The sequence below is a fragment of the Brugia malayi genome (genome assembly GCF_000002995.4).
Source record: "Brugia malayi strain FR3 genome assembly, contig: Bm_v4_Chr3_scaffold_001, whole genome shotgun sequence".
Lineage (NCBI taxonomy): Eukaryota > Metazoa > Nematoda > Chromadorea > Rhabditida > Onchocercidae > Brugia > Brugia malayi.
Window position 1 is genome coordinate 5,146,512 of NW_025062477.1, and position 25,557 is coordinate 5,172,068.

Consider the following 25,557-nt stretch of genomic DNA (forward strand, 5'->3'; position numbering starts at 1 on the left):
TACATTAAATTAAATTATGTCAAATTAAATTAAATCAAATTACATCAAATCAAATGAAGTCAAATTAAATTAAATTTAAATTTAATCATTTTAAACATTCAACATTGACATTTGAAACGTAAACAGTGCTGCAACAGAAACAAGTTCATTCCTCTTTATGAATATGTCAGACCCCGAGTTTACCAATTATGCATTTTCGTTTTTCTTTCTTTTCTTCTCTCTCCCTCTTTCTATCCCTCTCTTCATCTCTCTTTTTTTCTCTCTTTGCTCTTGTCTCCTTATCTGTTTTTTCATGTCATATTAATGCATGTGAAGACAATATTAGCTAGAATTGACTTCCCATCGTCGTATTAGTCGTATACATAAACCATCCAGCAATGCTTTAATCATAATCTCCCTTTTTTTGTTTTCCCTCTCTCTCTCTCTCTCTCTCCCTCTCTCTCTCTCTCCCTCTCTCTCTCTGTTATATTAGCATTCGTCTAAATGCACTGTTGATTCATTAATTAAATCTCTGTCACGTCAATATTATGCGTAAATTATCGATAATAATTTATATCATAATATTTATCTTTTCTCTCTCTTTTTAATGATTACACACTTAGATACACGTTAATTGGCTTCTTCTCACGTCAGTGGCTTATATGAATTATTAGATTAACAGTATTATAAGGATTACTTACCGTTTCAGCTGGCATGGATAAAAGTATAATAGTGTTAAGTGAGGATGAAGATGGATATGAACTCGAAAGACAACTAAATGACTCGAATATACCAAAAAAGTGTTAGTATTACTATGATTATTTACAATTTCCATTCACTTTTATTTACTCAGACCAATTTTCTCAGTTCGTATAGACTTGACTGATTTATTTTCGTTACAAATCAAATCTCTTTCATTATTTATCATAGTTATTTTTTGACGTTTTAGTTATTACATTATATATTGTTCGGATTGCATTTACTTCTATGTCTAGGCTATTTTTGGTGCATTTTTTGGTTTCTAAAAGATACTAGTTGTCGTGGTCTCTTGATTTTAGATATCTTTTTTTTTTTTTTAATCTGTTTAAATTTATTTTTTAAAGGAAAGCTTTTCAACCTTGTTGGCTGATTTATATCTTTGCTTTTTCCTGATTATCTTTTGTTCCTTCAGATATGAACGACGAAATTCTCGAGTATGATGAGGGACAAGCTAAAGAAGAGCTGATGCCATCCAGTTCGAGATTTCTTGATGATGACATTCATAGTCAGGCACTACTAGAGTTGAATGATGAAGCTTTTCTAGATTTGGTTTCTTCAGATAATGAATCTAATGATTCATATGAAAAACCTCGATACGCACCAGATGAAATACCTGAATCCGAAGATTTCGCAAATTGGTACAGCAATGAATCGTTCTCACAACCTGTGCAATCGTCGCCAATACTCAAAGAAATTCAATTAAACACAAATAAATTCATAACATCTTCAACTTCTTCTGATAAAAGATCATCGATATGTATAGCGCGCTCAGTTTCTGATGGTGTATGTATGGAGAGAAAGAGAAAGAAGAGAACAAAAGATGAAATAAATGCTGAACGGGTTATGTTTCATAATTTTCAATCATAATTATGTCTTGTAGTTATTCCTAATCATAGTTGATCTCCTCAGTGATTCGTTGGAAGGATAGGCTTGGTTAAATTTGGTTTGGTTTTTATGAAAGTTTGAAATTTTAAGCAGTATCTTTTTTCTTGAAATTTGTTATAGCAGTATGAAATCATAGCTAAAAATGAAGCTATGATAGACTCTTTTAACTTCTCAAATTAATGTAATATTTGATAATAAATCTACTTGCTGTTTTAAAGATGTTTAATGGATTAATGGATAGCTAGTAATCATGAATATCATATGTTAGATGTACAGCTCTGGGTGGTAGAACTTAGTACGTTAACTTAGTATGCCAACTTATCATGAATAATTAAGGCTGCAAAAGAAGAGGCAAGACAAAAAAAGAAACAAGAAAGGATAGAAAAAAAGGTTAGTTTAGTTTTGATTCTACAAGGAAATATCAGAATATTGCTTATATTCTTCTTATTTGTTATGATGTATTTATCATAGTGTTTAAGATATTCTTGCTTTCCGACACTTTAATCAACTTCTTTCATATGAAATGATAAGTAGACCATTCGACAGGGATGAAAATAAGGTGATCTTAAGTAAGTTGAATCAATTGCTTCTAAAAAACTTTAGCAGTCAAATGGAAGTTTATGTTTTGCTTTTCAGAAGCGAACTGAGCTCGAGAAACAGTTAGCTAAATTTGAACGGGAAGTATCCGCAGCGAAAAAATCAAAATGTGAACAGAATCTGTTCTGTGTTATCAGTCTAGATTTAATTTCTGCAATAGGTATGTTATCGGTAGTTAGCAGCATATAGTTAGATGATTTGTTGCCCTAATCCAAAGTAGGGACTTATGACAACTAAGTAACTTCAATGCATATTCTCCTCAGTAATCTTCTGTCTTGCCGTTTATTAATTTTTTTAAAATTTATTAATTTTTTAATAAACGGCAAGATAATTTTTTGACAAACTTATCTTGAAAAATTGCTAAAATGATTATGCTAAAAATGCTAAAAAAAAAATTGCTAAAACATTTTTATTGTGTCTTCATTGCTGTTGTAGTGACTTTTAAAATAATGATATTCATACGACTACGATTATAAAGGATTTTGAATTAGCTCTCTTCATATTGCAGATAATTTAGACGAGCTAGTCATGAAAATATTCACGGATCGAGGTATTCGTGATCAACTCCTTTTCGAAGTTGCTGGCATGACAGTTTGTTGGAAAAGAAGAGTTTTGCAGGGAGAAGTGGAAAATAACGAATTTATTCGTAGCGAAAAGTTGGTTCGTTTTTGTTTTATTCAATTTCTGCTCATTTCTTTTCACTAATTGATATTATCTTCGGTTGTTTGCGGTTATAAAATGTTGAAAATATTTAACAACAGTGTCAAACAGGAAAAAATATATCTCCGAAAGCTTCATGCAATTTATGGACATTTTCATATCCTAAATAATATGAAAGACGAGCAAATTGATTAAAATAATTTTAGTAGTTGGCATCGTAATTCTTCCTTTAAAGTTAATGCCCCACCGTAGTAGACATTCAGATTTTACGTTGCAGAAAAGCAGACAAACTGATTGCATGAAACAGTTTTTGACTTTAATTTAATGCTTATGCTTTTATTGTTCATTTATTTTTATTTGCAGTCCTCTTATTAACATCATTTTTTTCGGGAGCTAAAGATTTCGTTCTGCTTGTCACAGGCGTTGCATTTCTAACCCTATTGGTGACATCATTAATTACAGTGTTTATCAGCTTCAGTTTTAGTATTTGATTATCTTTTATAAGAAATGTTGCAGATGTATGAGCAATTTTGTATTTTGTCAATGAATGCGCAACGCTATGATCAGTTCAAATCAGCTGAAGACGTTGCAGAATTCATTGAAGAGTGTCTAAAAAAGTATCCATTTCCATCACCACAGCTTACTCTTGTTGTTCATGGCCCGTTAAAGTTGCGAAAAGAAAAAGCAAGTGTCCTACAATTTAAACTTGTTGAATGAGAAAGTTTGTGAAATTTTGCTAGTTTAGCTAACTACGAAGTTCTGAGCTGTAGAATGACTAATTAAATTATATGAAAACATATTGATAGGTAGAAAAAACTTTTCCGAATAATAAATTTCAAAGCTAATACATTCTTCAGGTGGCAGATTTTGTTTTGGAAATTTTTGAACGTTTTCGAGCTCAGACTCGTTTTATCTTAAGTGCGCAAGAATATGCTGTGCTTATTGCTCAAATGCATCGAGCCATTGCGCGAAATGCAAACCGCTTGGAAGAACAAATTCTGCCTATTGTAAATATCGAGAAAGGTATCACTGAAGTAAGATGTGATCTATCATTTCTATTCCCAACTATTTTGCTTATTCTCACCGTAGGCATCACATCAATGAGTGTCCCCAATTCTTGGCTTTTTATCAAAATTGCCTTTAATATCCTTTAAACTTTTCTATTAAAGTATGGTGATTCAGTTTTAAACGAATCTAGACATTTAATTTTTATTGCTATATGCATATTCTCCCATAGAAAAACCTCTCCACATATTTCAAAATTCTTAAGAAACTCCTTTCGAGTACACTATAATCGAACGAGCAGTAAGACTTCCAACATGAAAAGCACAATGAATTTGTATTCAACATGGATTTGGCTCGAAAAATGAAATCCATTCTCTTAATTAAATCTATAATTTACAGAGTGATGATTCAGCCATTATATCTGATTGGTGGATGAAAATGTTAAGTCAGATCCATCGCATGGGAACCGATGCACAGCGGACAATTGTAAAGGCATTTCCAAGCCCACATGCTCTTTCGAAGTTGTAAGTTTTTGTTCAACGCAGACTGTGTTAACTGTTATTACCAAGAAATTCCTTTTTATAAGTTCTAAAACATCATCAAATGGAAACTTCAACTAGTCAGTTTTCAAATCCTAAAATGTTCGGAACGATTCCATGCAAAAATCGCATAAAACTTCTTAAAATCATCTGAATCCCACAATTTACAGATTAAGGACGATGCCAATGAAAGAAGGAATGAAAATGTTGGCTGATACGAAGATGGACTATGGCAAAAGAATTGGACCAGTGTTAGCGCGTAAAATCTATTTGATGCTTACAAGTATTAATGGTACCGAAATTATTGATGAAAACTGAATGTTATTTCGATGACTTGAAAGAAAAGAAGTTAAGAATGCTTCTTCTCTCTAGTGAAAGCAAATACGATTTGGAACAAGTGATATGATTTTGATAATAGGCACGAAAATATAAGTAACTAAGAAGTTAGGGCAATAGTAGGAAAGGTACTGGCTGGCGAGTATGAATTGGGAAAGTGAAACGTAAAATACGAAATCCAAAATATATCACGATTTCATGTATGTATATATACTATATTTTGACTTAAACATTTTGACTGAACTTTAATTGCTTCGATATCGTAAGATATCAGCAGCCTTTTTCAATGTGCAATTGAATTTTCCTTAAATGAGTATCTTCACAAGAAGGTTTAAAATCATTAAAACAAACATTATTTAAGGAATAACTTGTCAAAATTTGTACTCCTTAAAAAGTAGAAAAATTAGAGAAAGATATTAACAGCAAATACAGCACAAATAGAGTAAGTAGTATAACAGCAGAATTTCAACAAGAAAAAATCATTTCTAGACATTAATCACTGATAATGAGGATGTGACCTTTATTATGATTACAAAAAAACAAAGTGTTCAAATAAATCATGATGAGACCTTTAATTTACATAGTGTTCGACCTTCGGTTATCCCTTCCTTATTTAATCTCAGACGTCCTTCTGGTGATGAATAATCCGAACTGGTTGCAATTCCACTGGCATCAGTACTCAAATTTTGCAAATAATCAAATTCTGCCAGAGCACTTATTTCTTTACGACCAAAACGTCGAAAAGTTGCTTGTCGTACAGCTCGCCGTGGAGGTACAAAACGAACATTGTCACCACGACGTCTCAACTGCTTCTCTATCAATTCAATGGTTGTTGTTTCTTCATCTGACGAAAAACTGGTGCCATCCTTTAAAAAAAGACGAAAAATACGAATTAATAAAAATTATAGAATAAGGTCATATCTAAAATTTCCGTGAAGACATCATAGACTAGCTAAATTCGGAAACAGTCTTTACATTTCCCATTTTCTACATTTATTAGTGACTTACTCGAGTTTCACAGAAAAAAAAAAAACCACTAACCAAGCTTTCAGAAAGTAATTCTCCACGGGTAGGCAAGTGGGTTAATTGTAGCAAACATTCTTGTAAACCACTTTCTATTTCAGTTGTTGAAACCATCGATGGTAACTCACTATCCGAATATGAACGCCTCAAAGGACTATGTGGCGATTTTACACATGATTTTTCGTCCGCAGTTATTTGCTCCGGAAGTATATTAGCATCCTAAAAATTAAAATTAAGGATGTTAAGAGTTTTTATCATTTTTCCTGTTTTCTCGCTTCGCATTAGGAATACTGAAGTTGAAGTTTATAAAAAAGTTAAACATCTGAATTCAGTAATCCAAACAAATGTTCAAACTAGTTTAATACCTAAGTAATATCTAATTTTTTTTTTTTTTTTTCTGCTAAAATCCAAAAAATGCAGAGAAAAATACCTTCATAGATGGTGACGAAGTTCTTGGTGATGGTGCAGCTGTCGGTGTACTACATCTTTTGTTACGAAAACTTTTCACTTCATCCAGTGCATCACTAACATTTGAAGTAAATGAATCGTCGTAAAGATTTGCATTCGAGTGTGTAAGCGCACATAGCGCTTCACCAGCGCCAACAATCGTTGAACCACACGATGGACAACTAACACTACCCATACGTTCTATTTCACGATACTGATTATTCCTAAGTTGATTTTGCAGACCAATCTGAAAAAAAAAAATAAATCCTATCACAGAAAACAACAAATCTTCACAAATGTAATACAATGCGAAGTGTGACGATTGTATATATAATAAAGCATACAGAATTCAAAAAAAGAAAAATTCTCTCTAACCAATTACAAAAAAAGAAAGAATAAAGCAAAAGTCTCTTCCAAGAAGAGGAAAAGTTATCGCTTCCAGTCGGCTCTCAATAATATTACAATTAATAGATTTCTCATAAAAGCATTTTTTTTTTCTTTGAAGAAAATATTTCTCACAATAATTATATCTGATTCGTGTAACTGCTTCCTCAAATTTGAATTCTTCCGTCTTTCTTGATCAATTCCTCGTTGCATATGCATGACAGCTCGGCTAGCTTTTTCTAGATATCGCCTCATGTGATCTTTTTCCTTCTGGAAAAAAAAAATAAAAAAAATAGCATTTCAGATTGACACAATATTTAATAAGTTAATAACACTTTTCTCTACAATATAAAACTGTCAATGACTGCTACAATCAAAAATCACAAGCTGATTAACTAATTGTTTCACCTGTACAGCAATGATTTGTCCTTTGAAATAATGTCGTTCTTCCTTCAAACGTTTCCTTAATCTTCGTATCTCAAACTCGTATTTCTCAATCTAAAAAGTCAAATTTGATTTAAGTTCATAATAGAGTTGAGTTGATTCAGTTCATAAAAAATTTGACGAAAATTATCATTCTCTTACATAACTTTGACCGCGTCTGAAAAGTATCTACATATCGTATCCTACGATATTCTAGAACAAGAAAATATTTTTCCATTCCATACTTTTAATTAAAATTAGCAGACCTCAGCTTTCAACTCGATATCAGCTTTGGATTCCAAAAATGGTACAGGAGCACTCTGTGAACTATCTGTTGGACTGGGATCAGCACTACCATATTCAGATGTCTTTACTTCAGCATCCAAATTTCTGACGTCAGTTGTTATCCCAGCGCTTCTAAAATCATCGTGACGATCTGACGTGAATAAAAAATTTGATTTGGGCTATCAAACATGCGTCTACTTGATAAAATGAAGTATGAATACTGCAGTTAGAAATGACAAAATATTACATAAGTTACACATTAGCTAACGAATAAATAAGTAGATGGTTATCAATAAAAAAAAAAAAAAAGTGGATGAAACGGACTTGCTCTCAACCGAGTCGCATTTTTTGTTGCTAGATGATTTAATCGGGAAAATGGAAACTCCTCCAGGGCATGATCTTGTTTGCTTGCCCTTCTTTGGCGCCGTAATAACAGAATAAGGCGCTGATGGTCGAGTCCATGATGCACCGCTTATGTAGATAGCTTCCTTATCGGATCGCCAAGAGGGAATTGGTGAACAACATCGCAAAGAACGACGCGAAGATTCCTTACGATTCTATAAGGATTAACAATAAATAATTATTAAGAAAGTATTTATTTGGAAATAAACTAAGTTTTTTTGACATATTATATATGCTTCTTATCACAGGCATAGCATGCAACATAAGTACAAGTGTCTAGTCTGTTAATAAAGAGTTGAATAATATACCACGAAATCCAATTTAAAAATCATGTCTACGTAGAGCGGATTACCCTTCATATCTAATCTTGCTGAGCGGTATATTACTTCCCTAATTCAAATATTTAAGACAGCCATAAGCTCTATTTTAGATAGTAAGCTTCTGAATTGCAGTGTTCTGTTTGTAACTTTTTTTTAGAAAAGTAACTGTTTTTAAAAATGGAAAAAAAGAGGGCAAAAAGTGAATATAAATGACTAAAAGGGGAAAAGAAAGTTATAATTATCAATTTCATACATTTCCACTGTTCATTACTACTCATTGAAATGCTAAACCTAAACTAAAAATAGAAGAACATAAAAGAAACATTATAACTTATAAACCTACAAGATCATTACAATCTTTGTGCTTTCTGAAGCGAAATATTTTAATCAACGACGACGCCATTTCATATCGTAGCTTCCATTCAACAAGAAAAAAAGGAAACTTTTACATGAAATCTGGAATAAAACAATCCAATAATTGCAATGAAAATCAAATAAATTACAGTGATAAGAACAAATACAACGAACGCTTTGCTTTGTAAGTAGAAAGCTGATAAAGTATTGTAGAATATTTGACTTTTCCGATTTAAATGAATCAGATTAATCCGATAACTCATCAAGCAAAGGGTTAATCATTCCAAATTATCAACCATTCAATAAATCATTTTAACTGACAATTAAATAATCCAAGTGATCTGATAAAATGAACAAAATGAAATAACCAAGCAGAGCAACAATTTCCCTTACGGATAGTTTGAAAGAGTGGTCAGTCCATCGGACAATGAGAATGATCGGGACAAGATGGCGGGCAAATTGAACGACCCGATAAATTGAATGGTCGGATAGGTTCAGTGGTTGGAGAGTACGGACAATTGCACCCCTCCCACACACCGGGACATACACACACACACATACGTACACACACACACATACACGCACAGACACATACACACACTCAGAAAATACGGCGAGCGCAAAACATTTTCCCAACGGTGAGACAAATTGCGGTAATTTAAAGTGGGGATTTTTTTCAACTAAAAGTATAATTTTATTGATTTCTCATAAAAGAAGTTATATATTCCAAAATTAACTTAACTGTAGCAATTCACGCATTACACGTGAAATTAGTAGATTACGTGAAAGGCGTAGCAATTAGAGGATTACACGAAGAGTGACAGCTAACGGTTATATACGTATGCAAAAGTAAATTAATGGATTATACGCAAAAATAGTGGTTGACAAATTATTCACCTTAACAAGTCACACGTAAAAACAAACGGTTCACGAGTTATACGAAAAATTAATAAGTTATACGCATGTCACGAATTGTAAATTACACTTATAATTTATTTTATATTAGTATTTTAGTACGCGCTAATTTCAAGTTATTGAAGAAGTAATATCTTTAGGTCAGTAATATTTTTCTCTAGCACAATTAACTTATTGCCAATTTAAATCTTCCCTTAATTAATTAATTTATTAATTAGCTTATTCATTCATACATTAGTCGATCAGTTCATTCACTAATTTAAATCATTCAGTGATTCGTGCAGACTCTCATTTATCTTATCAACCAATGAATTATATTTCAATCATTCGTAATTGTCTTTTATTCATTCCGAAACGAATAATCATCATTTTCGGCCAGCACGTTTACACGTTGATACGTTTGTATGTATGTGTATGTATGGTATTACGTACGTACGCCATCATCATTGCGTATTTTTTTTTTCAAGACGGAATTTTGTTTCAAATCTTTTTAACGAATGTGCGATTAATGTATTATAGAATATATTTGATAATTGGTAATTGAATTATATTAAATCTATTTGATTAATCTGTCGCATTTACTATAAAACAAAAGTTAAAGAGAAGTAGTAAAAAAATTATGCATAAAGATTACACGTTGATACGTTTGATTTATACACGGATAATACACGTAAAGACTTATACTAAAAATTTTCATCTAATGAATTCATATATCTTAAATATTATATAAATTATTCTGAATAGAAAATGAGTCACATCATAGGGAGTCATATCTAAACTTTCATTATTATTTAACATTAATACTAATAGTATTATCAGGAATGATTATTCATTGTCTTCTGGTAAAACAAATATCAATAATTCCGGTAACTAAATAATTTCCTGGAATTGATTATCATCATAACTGCTTCCTTTAATTATTCAATTTATGCAACTGCATAAGAATTTCATGATGAGAAAAAATAACTTAATTCCAAGTAATTTCACTGATATCACGTTAAGTTAACGTAATATACATAATAGCATTCCCTTCTAATTAGATGGCTAATTATCATTGAAATGTGAAAGGATGAAAATTAAATTCTCAAAGTAATTCTTCATTTAACATAAAACAACATATCTTTGCTACTTTTCACTTTTATTATCACTTGAGTTATTCATTTGTTTTTTTTTTTTTTTTTTTTTAAATTTTTTATCAATTTTTTTCACTACTCATTAATTCATCCCTTTTTAAAAGAAAATTCATTAATATTCATTCGACTTTTATTTCTCATATTTTTCCTTTGGTTTTGTTTTTTTCTTTTTGCTTTTTTTTTTATAGGAATTAAAATTTCTTTTAGTTTTATATGTCAGTGAAAGAAGCAAAAAAAAAAAAAAAAATATTGCTTTTTTTTTCAGAGCTATTATTATGTTCAGTAAGAAATGAAGTTGAGAAAACAAAAAATGATAAAATAATTGATTATAAAATGAGCAATCGATTATGATAGACTATTTTTTGGTCGAAAAGATGAATGATTATTATTAAGGATTTATAAAGGAATAACATAATTTTAAAATGAGTTAATTTTGCAAATAGATCAGATCAGATCAAATGAACGTGAAATGAGAATTTTATTAGCTAGATTAATTCAACCTGAATTTAATGGCCATATGATGATGAAATTAAAATGAGAAAATCAATGTGATTTCATGGATGCTATTAGGAAGGCATACATATTTTATTCCTTAGGGATGACAATTTTGTCCTTTTAGCTATTTTTCAAATGATATATGTCTGTGTTTCGCTGTTTTTAAGCACCAATATCCATTACTAATTATAATTTCCAATAATTGTTCCATATATTAGTTATTATTTTTAGGCCTAAAATGGTAGGAAATATTAAAATCGAAGGAAGGAATTGACTTAGTACTTAAAAGTAATTCATTTCATCTTTTTTTTGTTGTCCTAATATTTTAATCATATTTGTGCACATTTTTTTCAATATACCTAATCCATTTTTTTGCCTATTTCGCACTCAACCAAACAATCTCAATCATTTTTAACCATTAAACCAACCATCCCACTCTTTCATTATTCAATTTTTAATTTTAAATAAAGCACACTTAACAAGATTTGTGTAATTGTTACCATATATCGGAAGCATTTCTGGTCAATTTCAGAATTACTTTTAATGTTTTTTTTCTAAACTTTTTTTTTAGGAAAAAATATTTCTTTTTTTAAACTCATGGCATTTTAGTAGGAAAAATAGAAATTCATGTTACATAGAATTTTGTACTATTATTATTATTACTTTATCTTTTTGGATTAAAAATTGAATAATGAAAGAGTGGGATCGAATATACTGGGAATATACTAAAATATACTGAAAAAGTGGAATATACTTGTATCATTTAGCTATAAGTATATTTCAAAATGGTATTAACCAGTCCAATTCATTTGCATTTCCAGTAATTATTCCATTATAATTTGTAATGCCTTTTTCATAATATAATTTCTGTATTTGATATAGTTAGCTTTTTTATTTCTTTTAGAAAATTTATTTGGAAAATATGAAGCTAAAAGGTAATTAATTGTTTTTTTAGTATAAATGAATTTTATGGAAAGAAGAAAAATTCTTTTCTTGCTACCAATTGTACTGTTTTAATTTGAACTAGACTTATTTAAAATTTAAGAAAGTATTAGAGGAATTTTAAACAAGAATAAGAAAGAGTTAAATAAATGAAAAAATTTTAGATTTGACAATTAATTTTTCGATAATATATTGAAGACAAATATATGTATGCATTTTAAATGAAACATTTTATATTACAATCTTTTAAATTTCATATTTTTTCAATTTTTTTTATGCAATTCAGAACAAAAAAGTAGCATTTTTAATTACTAATAAAAAAATTACTGAGAATCTTTGAACTAAGGTGAAAACATATTTTAATTTCACATTTTGTTTGCTTAATAATTTGCATTATTTATTCGCATTAACAGATGATAAATGATTCAGTTTGTAGTTGAATTATTTTTAATTAATAACAGCAACAAACAAATATTAAAATTGAATGGTTAAGAAAAATTGACCAAAAAATTAGAAAAAAAAAACTTCATGAAATTAAAATTGTTCACAAGATTTCCTGTGTGATTAAAATTTAAATTCTACATTTGGTTTATAATTTATTTGAATTTGTCATTCATTTCAATGTGACATTTGATAAAGCATAGCGTTTTGAATGTTGCAGGATAACAAACTAATCTTCATTGATGATTTAAGTTGTTTACATCAGTACATCACGGAATTTATGAACGAATTAGAAATAAAAGCTTCCAAAATAGCATATTCTATCGTCACATCTCTCGTTTTTCTTTTTCTTCCATATCAAAATTTCTATTTCTTTTCATCTTTCCATAATTCATTCTAATGTTTCTTTTTAGTCCACAGTATCCTGTATACAGTATGCTTATTTTAATCATACGGTATTCGTGATACGGCAACTTTTCATCTTCTTGAAGGACGTTCAAATGAGTTTGTAAAAAGAGGTTTTTATGATACTATTATATCATTAATTTCATCAATTACTGTGATTAGGTAAAAAATTACAGTACTTTTTTTTTTTATCTTTTTAATAAAATTGTTTATTAGTAAACATATTTCCTTTGTCTTTTTGTTTCCACAAATTTAACAAAAAGAAAAAAGAAAAAAATATTAGCATTTGAATAGAATACATTAATAAGAGGACTAAAAAAGAGTGATAAAATATGACAAAGTAAATGATTTGAAAATATGTGTATGAATAAATTAATAAATGAAGCATTTTTTTTTTTTCAATTTCTTTCTGATTGCTTTTTTCCGGTTCCGGTAATTAGTCCATTCATTATTTTCTTTTTCTTCAGCCTCTTCCATTTTTTTCTTTTTTTTGATTTTTTTTTTGCTTTTTTGCTTTTTTTTTACAATATATAAAGGTTTAAGCACTAAGTTAAACTCAACTAGCAGCTTCCTCCATCGTTTGCCAACTTCTTCTCGTCTGGGTGACAACAACAATATTACTCGCTAGCTAGCTTATTCTTTCTAGTCTAACTATTGATCGAGATGTGTCGAGAAATGAAACTAAGCTTCAGCTTACCCTCCCCTTCAGCTTACACATAGAGCACTAAACTAAATTCACTACAGGAAGGGACGAATATATCTCTTATCCATCCTCTTTTCTCCCCCGCCTCTTCTTGTCTTCTTTTTTCATCCTTATTTACTTTTATTTTTACCCATAATCATCATAAAAACTGTTTTTTATCAACTTAATGTTTCTTCAAAATTCCTCCAATCTGTTAAATTTATTGCTTCTTTTTAAAGTTATTTCATTTTCTTTTTCTTTCTTTTTGTAAAATAACAAATATTTTGTATTTTAATATGTAAAAATTGAGGTACAAATTTTGAGCGAATACTTTTTAAAGAAACGAAAATCTAAATATATTTCGAATTGGAAATTAATTATAAAATCTTTTAGCATAGAACCACTGTGAATTAATGAAATTTTGATTGGATTAATGAAAAAGAAGAAACATTGATCATAGAATCCTCTTACTTAAAGCTTAATTTCTCTTGATTAGTAATTGAAAATATATTATAAATTTGTGGAATATGCATCAATTAACTTTGTATACCTTTTGATTAGTAATTGAAAATAATTTCTAAAATTAAAATCCTCTTCACTTTTTTATGCGCGGAACTTTTTATTAAATAATAGCTTGACTGGTAAAAGTATCACTTTCTTTGCGTGAAATTTTTTTTTTTTGCTAAACAATAAATTAACTTGTAAAAATGTCATTTTTTTAAATCCTTTTTTTTTCTCGACATAAGTATCTAAAAAAAAGCTTCAAATATCTGACTTTTTGATCTAATGGAATATGAGCAAAACACATTAATGAGTAAAACAATAATGAATACATAGTAGCATTTAAATTGCTTTGATGTCAAAAAAAAGAAAAAACAAAAAACAAATCACAACAACACTCAAATTTTTCGGGAAACAAATTATTTTCATCAAAACACAAAAACTTTTTTTTTTTAATCATTGTGTCATATAAACATTTTATTTTCTATCACACAACATGCAATGACAGCCAAGAAAGAAAAGAGCCTAGGAAACAAAGAAAAAAAAAAATAATTGAGAAATGAAGCAAAACTGATTGCTGCTGTGAAATGAAACATAAAATATTTATCTCATGCAAATACTTTTTTATATCCAATTTATTGATTTTAGATCGAATAACTTATGTTTTTTTCTTTTTTTCATTTAATATTTTTTTGTCCAATTAAAATTTTTGTTTTTTTTTTTAGTTATTTGAAAAAAAATATGCTGGCTCACTTTAATTAACAACAAAAAAAGGCTTTTATTTTTTAATAACTGTTGTTTGTTTTCGCTTTAATTATAAATTAAATCGGAATTTCAATTGGTAAATTTTTCAATGTTAGAATTCTAATAATGTGTAAAATTTTTTTAAATCAATAAGAAAAAATTTCTTTTCAACTTATTTTAGTAACACTAAACTTAAAAGAGCAATGATATGAGCTGTTAAAAAAAATTGAATTAATGTATTTTAAATATGAGACAAGTAATTCCAATTGAATTCATTTATCTTAAATAAGTAAATGTGTGATCCGCAATGAATTAACATGCTTTAAATAATATTAGTAAAGTGATTTTTAATAAATTATATATTTTAAAGATTGAAGATTTACATATTTTAAATATCGGATAGATAATTTCATTATAAGAGTAATAATTATAGTAATAGTAATAGTAATAGCAATATAAAAATTTTAACGATTATTTCTAACAAATGTAAAACAGTCAATTAACACATTCTTTAATTGATCTGATATTTTTATTTCAATTAATTGCTAAATTAAAATAATCACATTCATCAATAATTGAAGCACATTTTTTTCATTTGAAATGAAAATAGTTCATCTAATCATATTGATTTACACATTCATTTCAATATTAATACTTATTATAAGTGAGAGATGAATCAATTTTTCCTTTTATTAAAAAAGGAAACTAAAAGGCTTAACAGAGATTTGCCATACAGTCTGTCTTAAAATATATATCTTTTATACTACTAATAATTTCTTCTTGAATTTGTTTTAAAACTTATCATAAAATACATTTACCATATTTTACTAATTTTATCAAAATATTGCGATATTAATTATCTTTTATCAAACTTTCATAATGCAAAATACTTTGAATGATTTATTTTAGACAAAGATTATGGTGTCATGACTGGTTGATTCAAATTTTTAACAGCTCATATTTTGGCATTATTTCTTTTTTCTTTCTTTTATTTCAAAATCATTTCAATTTAACCGATGACTTTTCGCCGACAGGTTTGTATTATTCTATTATTTATGCAACTTCAGCTTTCAATTTAATACTGCTTTAAAAAATTACTAACACCTCATCATAACTTTATTCAAAGTCATATATTTCTAAAACTGAAACAAACAAGAATTTAAATTTAAAATTGAAACTAATCCTTATCGTATTTTTTTTTATTTGCCATTTATTCATGTTCATCGAACGAAGAGAAAATTACTAATTGTTAGCAGAAATGTTCAATGTAATTAAGGATATTAAAAAAAATTTCATTTCTATAGCTGAGAAATAAAAGAAATTATACGATTAAATCGATTTGTAAATTTTATTTTTTTACACTTTCTAGTAATTAGCATTATTCATATATTTTAATTGCTGTTAAATCATACTTTAGTTTTTGTTACAAACAATGTTATAAACAATAGACATTTTAGTAGAACAATAATAATTGATAGAATTACTTCTTATTTTTTTAACTTCAAAAAAAAAAAAAATCGCACTTTTTATCTTGAAAAAAAATATCGGTGCACTTATTTTTTTTTTCCTATTTTTAAGGGTAGTGCCGATTCGAATTTTAGCCGTCGAGAAAGTGATTTTGATTTGGATGAAAGGAATCGAGAAACTTTACGTCGTGATGCGGAACGTTCCGCAGCGTTACAACTTGAACGGGCCAAAGTATGAATGCTATTAAAATAATTATAGCGAATAATTTTGGCAAATTTAATTAATATTGAATGTGTAATTTATATTATATCCTATATTTTTTAATAAATCCTTTTTATCTTCTTTTAAATCAAAAATGATAATTATATAAAGAAAAAGTTCATCTTCGGTTCGTTCATCGTGATCTAATTAAGATGACGAAAATTTAATAGTATTTATTCATTTATAGTATTTATTATGAATATTTCTGCATAATCCAGATTACTTTGCTTGATTAATTCTGAATTTCATATTTTTCAAAAACTTACCTATAATTTTAATCCTCATGCAGAAACACAATTAGCACAGTTTAGTATTCTTCAATCATTCCATTAAGAAATCTAAAATAGCAATAAATTAGTCATTTTTTGATTTGTGTGAAATAAAAATTATCTGAAATAAATAAGTAACACCTCTGAAATTAAGAAATAAGCGAATATTTTAACTTATTTTTATTTATTTTTATTCTTCAAAATTGTCCTTTCTTTTTTAATTTTCTGTCAACAAATTATTTTTTTTTTTTTTCGAATTTTCATCTTTCAAATTGTTAAATTGCAGTATAAACCGGTAGCTTTTGCTGTTTGTACAAATGTGGAATTTGATGGAACATTGGATGATGATTCACCTGTGCATGGTTGTGCTGTATCATTTAAAGTTAAGGATTTCTTACATATTAAAGAGGTAAATAAATTTTAATAAAAAATTTTTCAAATCTTAAAATTTCTTCTTGAGATTTTTATTTAAATTAAAATTAAACTTTTTTCTTTTTTTTGTATCATTGTATTTACTGTAGTGGAAATAAACTTAATATCCAATTCGATAATTAGGATATATTTATTTCAAGCATTTTTTTTGCACCATTATTTTAAATGTTTAAGTTTATTTAATATTTTAATTTGGACAAAAAAGAAAACTTTTGAAATAAGCAATATTGCAAATATTTTCGTATGCATTTTTTCTTGAAATTTAATTAAATCGTAAAATTTTAGAAATATAATAATGACTGGTGGATAGGTCGTTTGGTAAAGGAAGGACATGATCTTGGTTTTATTCCATCACCAGTTAAACTTGAAAATAATCGACAACAAAATGCAAAAGGATTAAAATTGTATTAATTTCTTATTTTCTTTTTTCATATTAATTTTTTATTTTCAAATGACATACCAAATTGATTAAGTATACTTCTAATTATATAATACAAAATTTTGGTTAATATCACTTATTGATCATAGCTTGCTAAAATTTAGATTGAATTTTTTGAAATTGATTAATTAATAGAAAATGCTTTTGAAAAAAATTAGCAGATATTGACAAAAAATATTATATGAAAGTGAGAAAAAATGTTAGAATATTCATAAATTTTTTTTTTCTTTTGAAAAAAAAGAAACTTTTCAAATAATAAAATTCTAAGTATTATTTTAATTAAAAAATTTAATCTGTTTAAAATACGAAAAAAAAAAAACAGACAGAATGCATTTTTGAACATAAAAATTATCAATTAGTTTTCTCATTGCTAATAAAAACAATATATTTTCAATTCCCAAAAGTAAATGCTTCTCTTCTTTTTCTTTTTTTTTTAATTTTCGAAATATAATTAACAGATAATACCAAATTGTTTTTTTTTTTTTTCCTTTTTAACTAATTAAGCTTTACTTTTATTCATTTTTTTTTTCAATTCCTTCGTTTTGCTTTTCAGTAAATCATCAAGCATACCAAATTTGGCTAGTTTAGATGATATGATGCCACGAAGTGGTTCACCCGGTTCAACTCCACCTACACCAGGTGTTTCATTATTATTATTATTATCTGGGAAGTAAATTTGTTTTGCGAAAAATTTTTGGAAATGAAAAACAATTGATAAATACTTATTAGTTTAAAATTTTTAAGTAATAATTACAAGTTTAAATAAAATTTGTATTATTATTATTATTCAGGTATGAATAATTTAATGAAGAAATACCATAAGTTCAGTAAAAATAATTAAAAAACGTAATAATATTTGTGAATATAATTTAATAAAATATAAACTGAAAAGAATATATATATATATATAAAAAGAATATTTAATAAATATAAATTGTCATACCAAAATTACTTTTATTAAGTTTTCAAACTCATTATTTTTAATGATTAGGAAAACATCGTTCTCCCTTTCTTTTTTTTTTTCTAAAATATTTTAGCATCTTTTCAGGAGCTGAATTAGACGAAGAAGACAATGCACATAGTAAAAAAATCACTGATTTAGTTTCTACACCTCCACCTACAAAAGAAAAAAGAAAATTGATGTTTAAAAAGGTAATTTTATTACTACCTGTGAAACTGTCACTTTTTGTTTCCTCTTTATGACAAATTTTTACGAAATTTTCAAAAGTTTGAAAAGTTTGAGAAGAAAATAAAAATTTTTAATTTTTATAAAATTTACCTAAAATATTGTTTGTGCATTTTAAAAATTTCTAAACCATTAAAAGTGTAATTGCTGCAGCAAGAAAGTTTACCTCCATATGATGTTGTGCCATCAATGCGACCAGTTGTCATCGTTGGACCATCATTAAAAGGTTATGAGGTCACGGATATGATGCAAAAAGCTGTTTTTGATTATCTCAAACATCGATTTGAAGGAAGGTTAGTTGGCATACCTTTTTTTTTCCTTTCATGTCTTTTTTATATTAGAAATTTTTTAAATTTGCGTTTTAAATTTTGTTCCTAAAAAAATTGAACAATAAAATTAAAAATAAATATAGGTAAGAAGTTTAATAGTATCATGTATAATTCTATTTCTTTTTTTTTCTTTTTTTTTTTTAGGATAATAATAACGCGTGTCACTGCTGATATTTCATTAGCAAAACGAACATTAATGAATAATCCATCGAAACGAGCAACAATGGAAAGAGCAAATTCAAGATCAAGCAATAATCTAGGTAGGTATAAATATGTTTCTTAACTAATATTCTGAATATAAGTATTTTCATTAAGTAACAATTTAGCCTTAGAAAATTTCCTCAGGTAAGAACTTGAATGTAGATATTTTTCTCAAGTAATAAGTAATAATACAGGTGTAAACAATTTTCTTTAGAGAACAATTCAATACAGATATTTTTCATTTCACAATTGATAATTTAGATTTTAATAATTTCTTTCCAAACAAAAGATTTTTTTTTTCTTATATTAACTAATTATTATAGCAAGAAGACAAACAAATTCATAGCGACAAATTATTTCAGAAACTTTTCAAATAACTTTTATACAACATTCAGAAAAAAAAAAAAAAAACAGTGCAAAAAAAGAAAAATGAAAAAATATTGATTGCTTTTGAAGCTTTAATTTTAATATAATTTAATTTTTTAAATTCATTGACTGCTTTTAAGATTTATCTTATTTTTTTCATTAATAGCTTCATGTCTTCATTTCTTTTTTTTTTCTTTTTCAGCTGAAATTCAGGCGGAAATAGAACGGATATTTGAATTAGCTCGATCCATGCAACTTGTCGTGTTAGATTGTGACACAATCAATCATCCCTCACAGTTGGCTAAAACATCGCTTGCACCAATTCATGTTTATATCAAAATTAGCTCACCTAAAGTTGGCTTTCTTTCAAATTTTCATTTTCTGTTTCTTTTTTTTTCAAAAAAAGAAAATAGTTAAACTGAAAAATGAAACTAAAATTTAAGTGGAAATTACCTTACCTGGAATATATTGCAGAGAGATAAGTAATATATATATATGATTGACATTTACATTTTAGAATATTCTTACTGTTCCTAATTTTAGGTTCTTCAAAGGCTTATTAAATCAAGAAATAAATCACAAACGAGAAATATGAATGTACAAATGGTTGCAGCTGAGAAATTAGCACAATGTCCAGTAGTAAGTTAAATAATTTTAGAAGTTTTTCTTTTCATGAAGTGATTTTAATGAAATTTTAATTTTTGCAAAAAATCATATTAGAAAAAAATTCAGTGAAAATTCATATTGTTTTAATCTTATAAATAATAAAATTAACAAACATTGAACTATTTACTCAATCTTATCATTTAGAAATTATTTTTTTTTCCTTCTTAAATTAATTTTAGGAAATGTTTGATGTTTTATTGGATGAGAATCAACTGGAAGATGCATGTGAGCATTTAGCTGATTATATGGAATCATACTGGAGAGCGACACATCCGCCAGTGAAATCACCGCCTCGAATAAAACGAAATCCAATGGAAAATCGCGGTCCATCAACATTATTTACACCATCACAAATGATGCAAGGTTAATTAATGATTGATATGATAGCTGTATTTGAACATTTATAACAAATTTTAATTTTATAGATTTTAAAATTTCATAAAAAGCTCAAAATGCAATTTAATTGCCAAATAATCAAATTCATAAAAAATATAAGAAATTGTTGAATTAAAGAAAAAAAAGGAATTAATAAAAATTGTAATTTTTCTTGTTTAAATTTTAAAATAGAATAAATACCACGAAATTTTGCAATTGCAAATTTGTGTTTCATTATATTTCTTCCCTATATTATGTCAAATTTACAAATACTTCAATTTAAAAAATATAATAGTTCAATTTAAAATGTATATAAGTAAATTCAAAATATATAGAAGTGGAATTGCTAAGCTATAAAATTCAGGAATGGGACATCCATTAGCAATATCACCAATGGTTAACTCACCGGATATGAATATTCCATCAGCGATCCGGCAAAGGAGCCCACAACAGCAGCAGCGTGTTCCAACATTTAATCTTCCACCAGTAAATTTTCAAATTTTATAATTTAATTAAAAACGATAAAAACGATACATTTCGTAAAGCCATAAATAATAGTTGTTAGCAGCAAAAAAAAATTTTATTTTCAGATACTTTATTTTTATTTTTAAATACTTCAATTTTTTTTTTTTTTTTTTTTTTAATATAAAATAATTTATTAAAAAAGTACAAAATATTTACTATCATAAGTTACTAAATTAAACATTACTTTATTCATTTCTTATTAATAGTACTTAGTTGTACATCCTTTCTTTTCTTTTTTGCATGCATATCATTTTCATCTTATTTCATTATTGCATTTTCTAATTTCAATGTAACCAATTCGAATTTAGCAATTGATTGGTTAGTCTCAAAATGTAATTAATTTGCTTTTAAAAAATTGTCCATTTTTTAATTTTTATTATTATAGAAATTAGTTTTTAGCTTTTCTGCATGCTAAATATCCTTCCCATTATTAATTTTAGTCATTTCTCTGTAACCATTGGCTAATATCCTTACTAATAAGTTCCTATTAAAATTTCGATTTTCATCAATCGTTATTTGAATAATTTTAAAAGAATTTAAAGTTTCAATGTAGCCTACGTGGACAAATAATGTGACAGAGTTGCATTTGTGACACATACATACAATAATATAAATATATAAATAAATAGGAGTAAAATTTAAATTTTTTATTTAAATAGCAAATGCATATTTTTTTCAACCAAAATTTTAAAGGAAAAAAATTTTCAACAATTTTTAGGTACAATATGATGAGCAATTAATTCAGAATTCTGGATATTATCAGGAACCATTACAATCAACCATACCAATGCAAAATATACCGCAACAAAGACAAACGTTACAGCAACACGATGATATCCATGGTTTCGATGATTACGATGAGGAAGATTTCCGACGTGATATACGTGATAATAGTTATGAATCTCGTGGTAATTATCATTACTGAATAATTTCTCATTTCTTAAATGCTAATCAGTTAATTAATAATGAATGAAAATTTAGTAATATAATACAAAATTAGATTAATTGCATGAAAGTATGATTTTTTCTAATAAAAAAATATTTATTTTGAACTTTTTTTCTTTCTCGCTTCCTTTTTTTTTTTTGCTTTTTGCTTTTTACATTTCTATAAATTATTGCAATAAATAATTGATTATTAAATATCTCAGAAAAAAGAAAGGAAATTATGTAGCATTTTTTTTCTAAATTGTTATTTTCTTTCGGGTAAGAAATTTTCAATAGGTTTTAAAATATTTTTAAAATTGTAATTTTGTGTCCAGTTGGACATTTTCTTGGCATAGTTTGTTATGTGTAGATTTCATTCGTTCTGTGTGCCTTTCAACAGTTTTCATTGTTTTCTAAATAAAATTTTACCAAAATATTTTTTGAAATAATCAGTCAATGAAAAGAAAAAACAACAAAATATGAGAAAATTTTCAAGTGTTGAAAAATTTATTTCTAAAATTTAAAATATTGAAGCAAACATGAAAACACAAAACATTCAGATTTTCAAATGGATAAACTATTTTCCATTTAAATAGCACTAATCATTGATATTGAAATATTGTCTAAATTATCAATTGAAATTCATTTCTGAAAATAAAATTTTTTTTACAATGATTAAAATTTGTGATATTTTTTATTTGATAAAAATGCATGGGAAAAAGCTGCAATGTAACTGTGCGAAATTTTCAACATTTATTGATAATATGGTAATGTGTAGATATATTTTTTTTAAATCGATTTGACCCTTACAAATTACAGTGTTTTCTATAACCTATAATCTATTAATATTAAAAATTAGTAATAATCTGAAATCACACCTGTTGTAATCTATATTATGAAGTGTAAAATTAAAATTTAGCAATGGTACTAGAATGATAGAAAAATTCGCGAAATATAAGGTAGAAAGCTTCTCACGTAAAAATCGATTAATTCAAGAAGCCAATCAATAAATTGATAATGCTTAGATATTTCCCGATTGAAATTATGTTTAATTATAATTAATTATAGTAATTTTACTGCCTATAATTTCAATTTTACTTCTATTGATAGGTTAGAGAAGAAAAAGAAATTTATTTCACAGTAATGATGAAAACTTGAAACAATTGCTGAATGTTTTCGAAGTCAAAGAAATTTTTTATTCTGTTAAAATAAATTTATGAAATGTTAAAATCGTCAAAAAGAAAAATTTTGGAAAACATTACATAAAAATATATTGGAATTAGATTAATTTAGAGGTATATTATCGTAAAGTAACAATTAAAAGAATAATAGATTAGGAAAAAAATCATTAAAAATATTTTTTAATAGGAAATGAAATTTTTTAATTCTTTCCTAATTGTTTTTTTTTTTTGATAAACAAAGAAAAATTTTGATGCAAAAAGGGAAATGAATAAATAAAGTTAGTATTTTTCATGAAAATACACAAAAATAATTTGTAATTTCGTTTTTTTTCCTGAAAAAATTTCTTCACATGAAACTATCAGCTGCATAACGAATTCCAAGCATGCAATCGGCGATACGTCCTGCTTCACGTAAACCCGATAAATAGGCACCATGAATCTGAAAATATTCAAAAAAAAAAATAAAAAAAAAAGAATATTGAAACGAAACAAAGGTATATTACAATTCTTGATAAAAGCATTAAAAAAACATTTAAAAATAATTGAAAAATAAGGTAAAATAAGGCATTTAAAAATAATTAAAAAAAAAAATAAAGTTATCAGTGAATCTTAAATTTTAAACAAAGAAGAAAAAAAAAGTATTAATTAAATTAACCGTTCCAGGATGCTCACGACAGGTATGTTCACCAGCAAAAAAAATTCGATCATAACCAGTTGAATCTTTCACTGGTTCTGCTAAACTATCAAATGCATCCACTGAAATAGTGAGAAATTTTTCTAAAAATCAAATTTTTGAACTTTTAATTAATTTAATCTTTCAATATTTCCTTCAAAAAAAAAATTTTCTAAAATAAAAATTCGGCAATAAATTACTGAATAAGTTTAATTATGTAAACATACATGTGCAATTTGATGAAACATAGCTAAAAGCGCCACGTGAGAAACAATCTGCTCTCCAACGTGTTATAATTACGTCTGTTGGCTAAAAAAAGTAAAGTAGGAAGAAAAGATTTTTAATTTCTAAAATATTTAGGAAAAAGAAAAAAAAACACTGTGAAATATAACTTTTCGTAATATTTATAATAAATTATCATATTACAAATTAATTAATACTATTTTTAACCAATTTCCGATACAGACTAGGCTATTTCATTAACAATGGAAAAATTTGAATAAATTTTGCCCTCATCTAAATTTCTCGACAAAAGTTATCATTAAGCTGTGAAGGTGATGAAAATTCCGACAAAACCATTACGGTAATCAAATCTGAAGGTGATGATAACCCTGACAAAACCGCCAAGATGATTAAGATGTGAAGTTAGATTACGATCTTTGCGTGCATTACTTTATTGTGAATTGCGTGAGAGATATATAGTAATTTAGTTTGTGATATGATTTTGGATATGTTGTGATAGTTAAACTTGTGATATAATTTTTTTTCCTAATTTTATAATTTCTGTTTAAGGTGAAATTTTTTAAATTCACATGGTTACTTATCAAAAAAAAAGTATGCAATGCTGAGGAATAGCATTATTGATTATTTCACTTATAAAAATCACAATATATTCATACCTCTTTTGGGCATGTTGGACCAAAAACAGCAGAAAGAAAATTCATGATTTTATAAACAATAATATCACCAGGTGCTTCTTCCAAAGCGTTAGCAGAATCACCTGAGACAAGTGCAATCAGAACTGGTTTGTCACGATGAGCTTGAAACATGAACATTTCACCACGGCTTGTTGCACACCTGTAAAAAGATGGAATTTACCATTAAATGACAATATAACATATCTCTTCATAAACATCAGTCTATAGATTGAATAATTAATTAATTAATTAATTAATAACAGAATATATAACTAGCAGTGAGTAACTTAATAGCTAATACAATAAGTATGATCAATAACTAACATAGTATCTGATATTTGCCCAAAAACACGTGTGTTCTCCCAGAATGGTTTTTCAAAAAATAGCATAATCTGAAATTAAAAAAAAATCAAAAATTTGAATAATGTTTTTGATAAATGAACTTAAATTCAAATTTAGCTAATAAATAAAATTGTCGTAGGAAAGTTTCAATCATTAGATTGAATTAACTGAGTAATTATTTTTTATTTAATTCATTCATTAATTCTGAATAAATCATTTGAATGATTCTATAGAAGTTTCTACCTTACCTTATTAACATTCCCAAAACCAATAGAATTGATAGCATCAACTTTCCAAAACGGTAACTCAGGATGAAACAATGGAGCATTATTTCGATTTCGAACTGAT

The 25,557-nt window shown here is 26.9% G+C and overlaps 4 protein-coding genes across 5 annotated transcripts; 2 read left to right on the top strand and 2 right to left on the bottom strand.

Annotated features, from left to right (window-relative positions):
* Positions 1-693: 693 nt before the first annotated feature.
* Positions 694-4,742, top strand: Bma-eme-1 (Uncharacterized protein; the record flags this gene model as incomplete). Its single annotated transcript, XM_043080036.1, has 9 exons — positions 694-781; positions 1,151-1,578; positions 1,960-2,013; positions 2,260-2,380; positions 2,729-2,880; positions 3,397-3,570; positions 3,738-3,914; positions 4,285-4,409; positions 4,595-4,742. 9 exons carry the CDS (start codon positions 694-696, stop codon positions 4,740-4,742), a joined length of 1,467 nt encoding a protein of 488 aa, XP_042935970.1.
* A 575-nt stretch (positions 4,743-5,317) lies between these two features.
* Positions 5,318-8,447, bottom strand: Bm6176 (Uncharacterized protein; the record flags this gene model as incomplete). The annotated part of the gene is made up of 8 exons (XM_043080037.1): positions 5,318-5,626; positions 5,802-6,002; positions 6,214-6,477; positions 6,750-6,884; positions 7,023-7,112; positions 7,304-7,454; positions 7,647-7,879; positions 8,388-8,447. 8 exons carry the CDS (start codon positions 8,445-8,447, stop codon positions 5,318-5,320), a joined length of 1,443 nt encoding a protein of 480 aa, XP_042935971.1.
* Positions 8,448-15,672: 7,225 nt separating this feature from the next.
* Positions 15,673-22,097, top strand: Bma-ccb-1 (Voltage-dependent L-type calcium channel beta-2 subunit, putative; the record flags this gene model as incomplete). The annotated part of the gene is made up of 13 exons (XM_001902235.2): positions 15,673-15,690; positions 16,235-16,354; positions 16,940-17,062; positions 17,371-17,489; positions 18,078-18,163; positions 18,573-18,676; positions 18,864-19,003; positions 19,184-19,299; positions 19,809-19,960; positions 20,150-20,245; positions 20,452-20,635; positions 21,012-21,133; positions 21,891-22,097. The coding sequence occupies 13 exons, from the start codon at positions 15,673-15,675 to the stop codon at positions 22,095-22,097; spliced, it is 1,587 nt and encodes a 528-aa protein (XP_001902270.1).
* A 1,526-nt stretch (positions 22,098-23,623) lies between these two features.
* Positions 23,624-25,256, bottom strand: Bm6500 (Uncharacterized protein; the record flags this gene model as incomplete). 2 transcript variants are annotated; one of them, XM_043080038.1, is made up of 5 exons in its annotated part: positions 23,624-23,716; positions 23,933-24,033; positions 24,178-24,259; positions 24,850-25,027; positions 25,192-25,256. In XM_043080038.1, the coding sequence occupies 5 exons, from the start codon at positions 25,254-25,256 to the stop codon at positions 23,624-23,626; spliced, it is 519 nt and encodes a 172-aa protein (XP_042935972.1). The 2 variants fall into 2 exon arrangements, with proteins under 2 accessions (XP_042935972.1, XP_042935973.1); XM_043080039.1 differs by lacking the exon at positions 25,192-25,256 and having other exon boundaries at positions 24,850-25,005.
* Between the last annotated feature and the right edge of the window lie 301 nt (positions 25,257-25,557).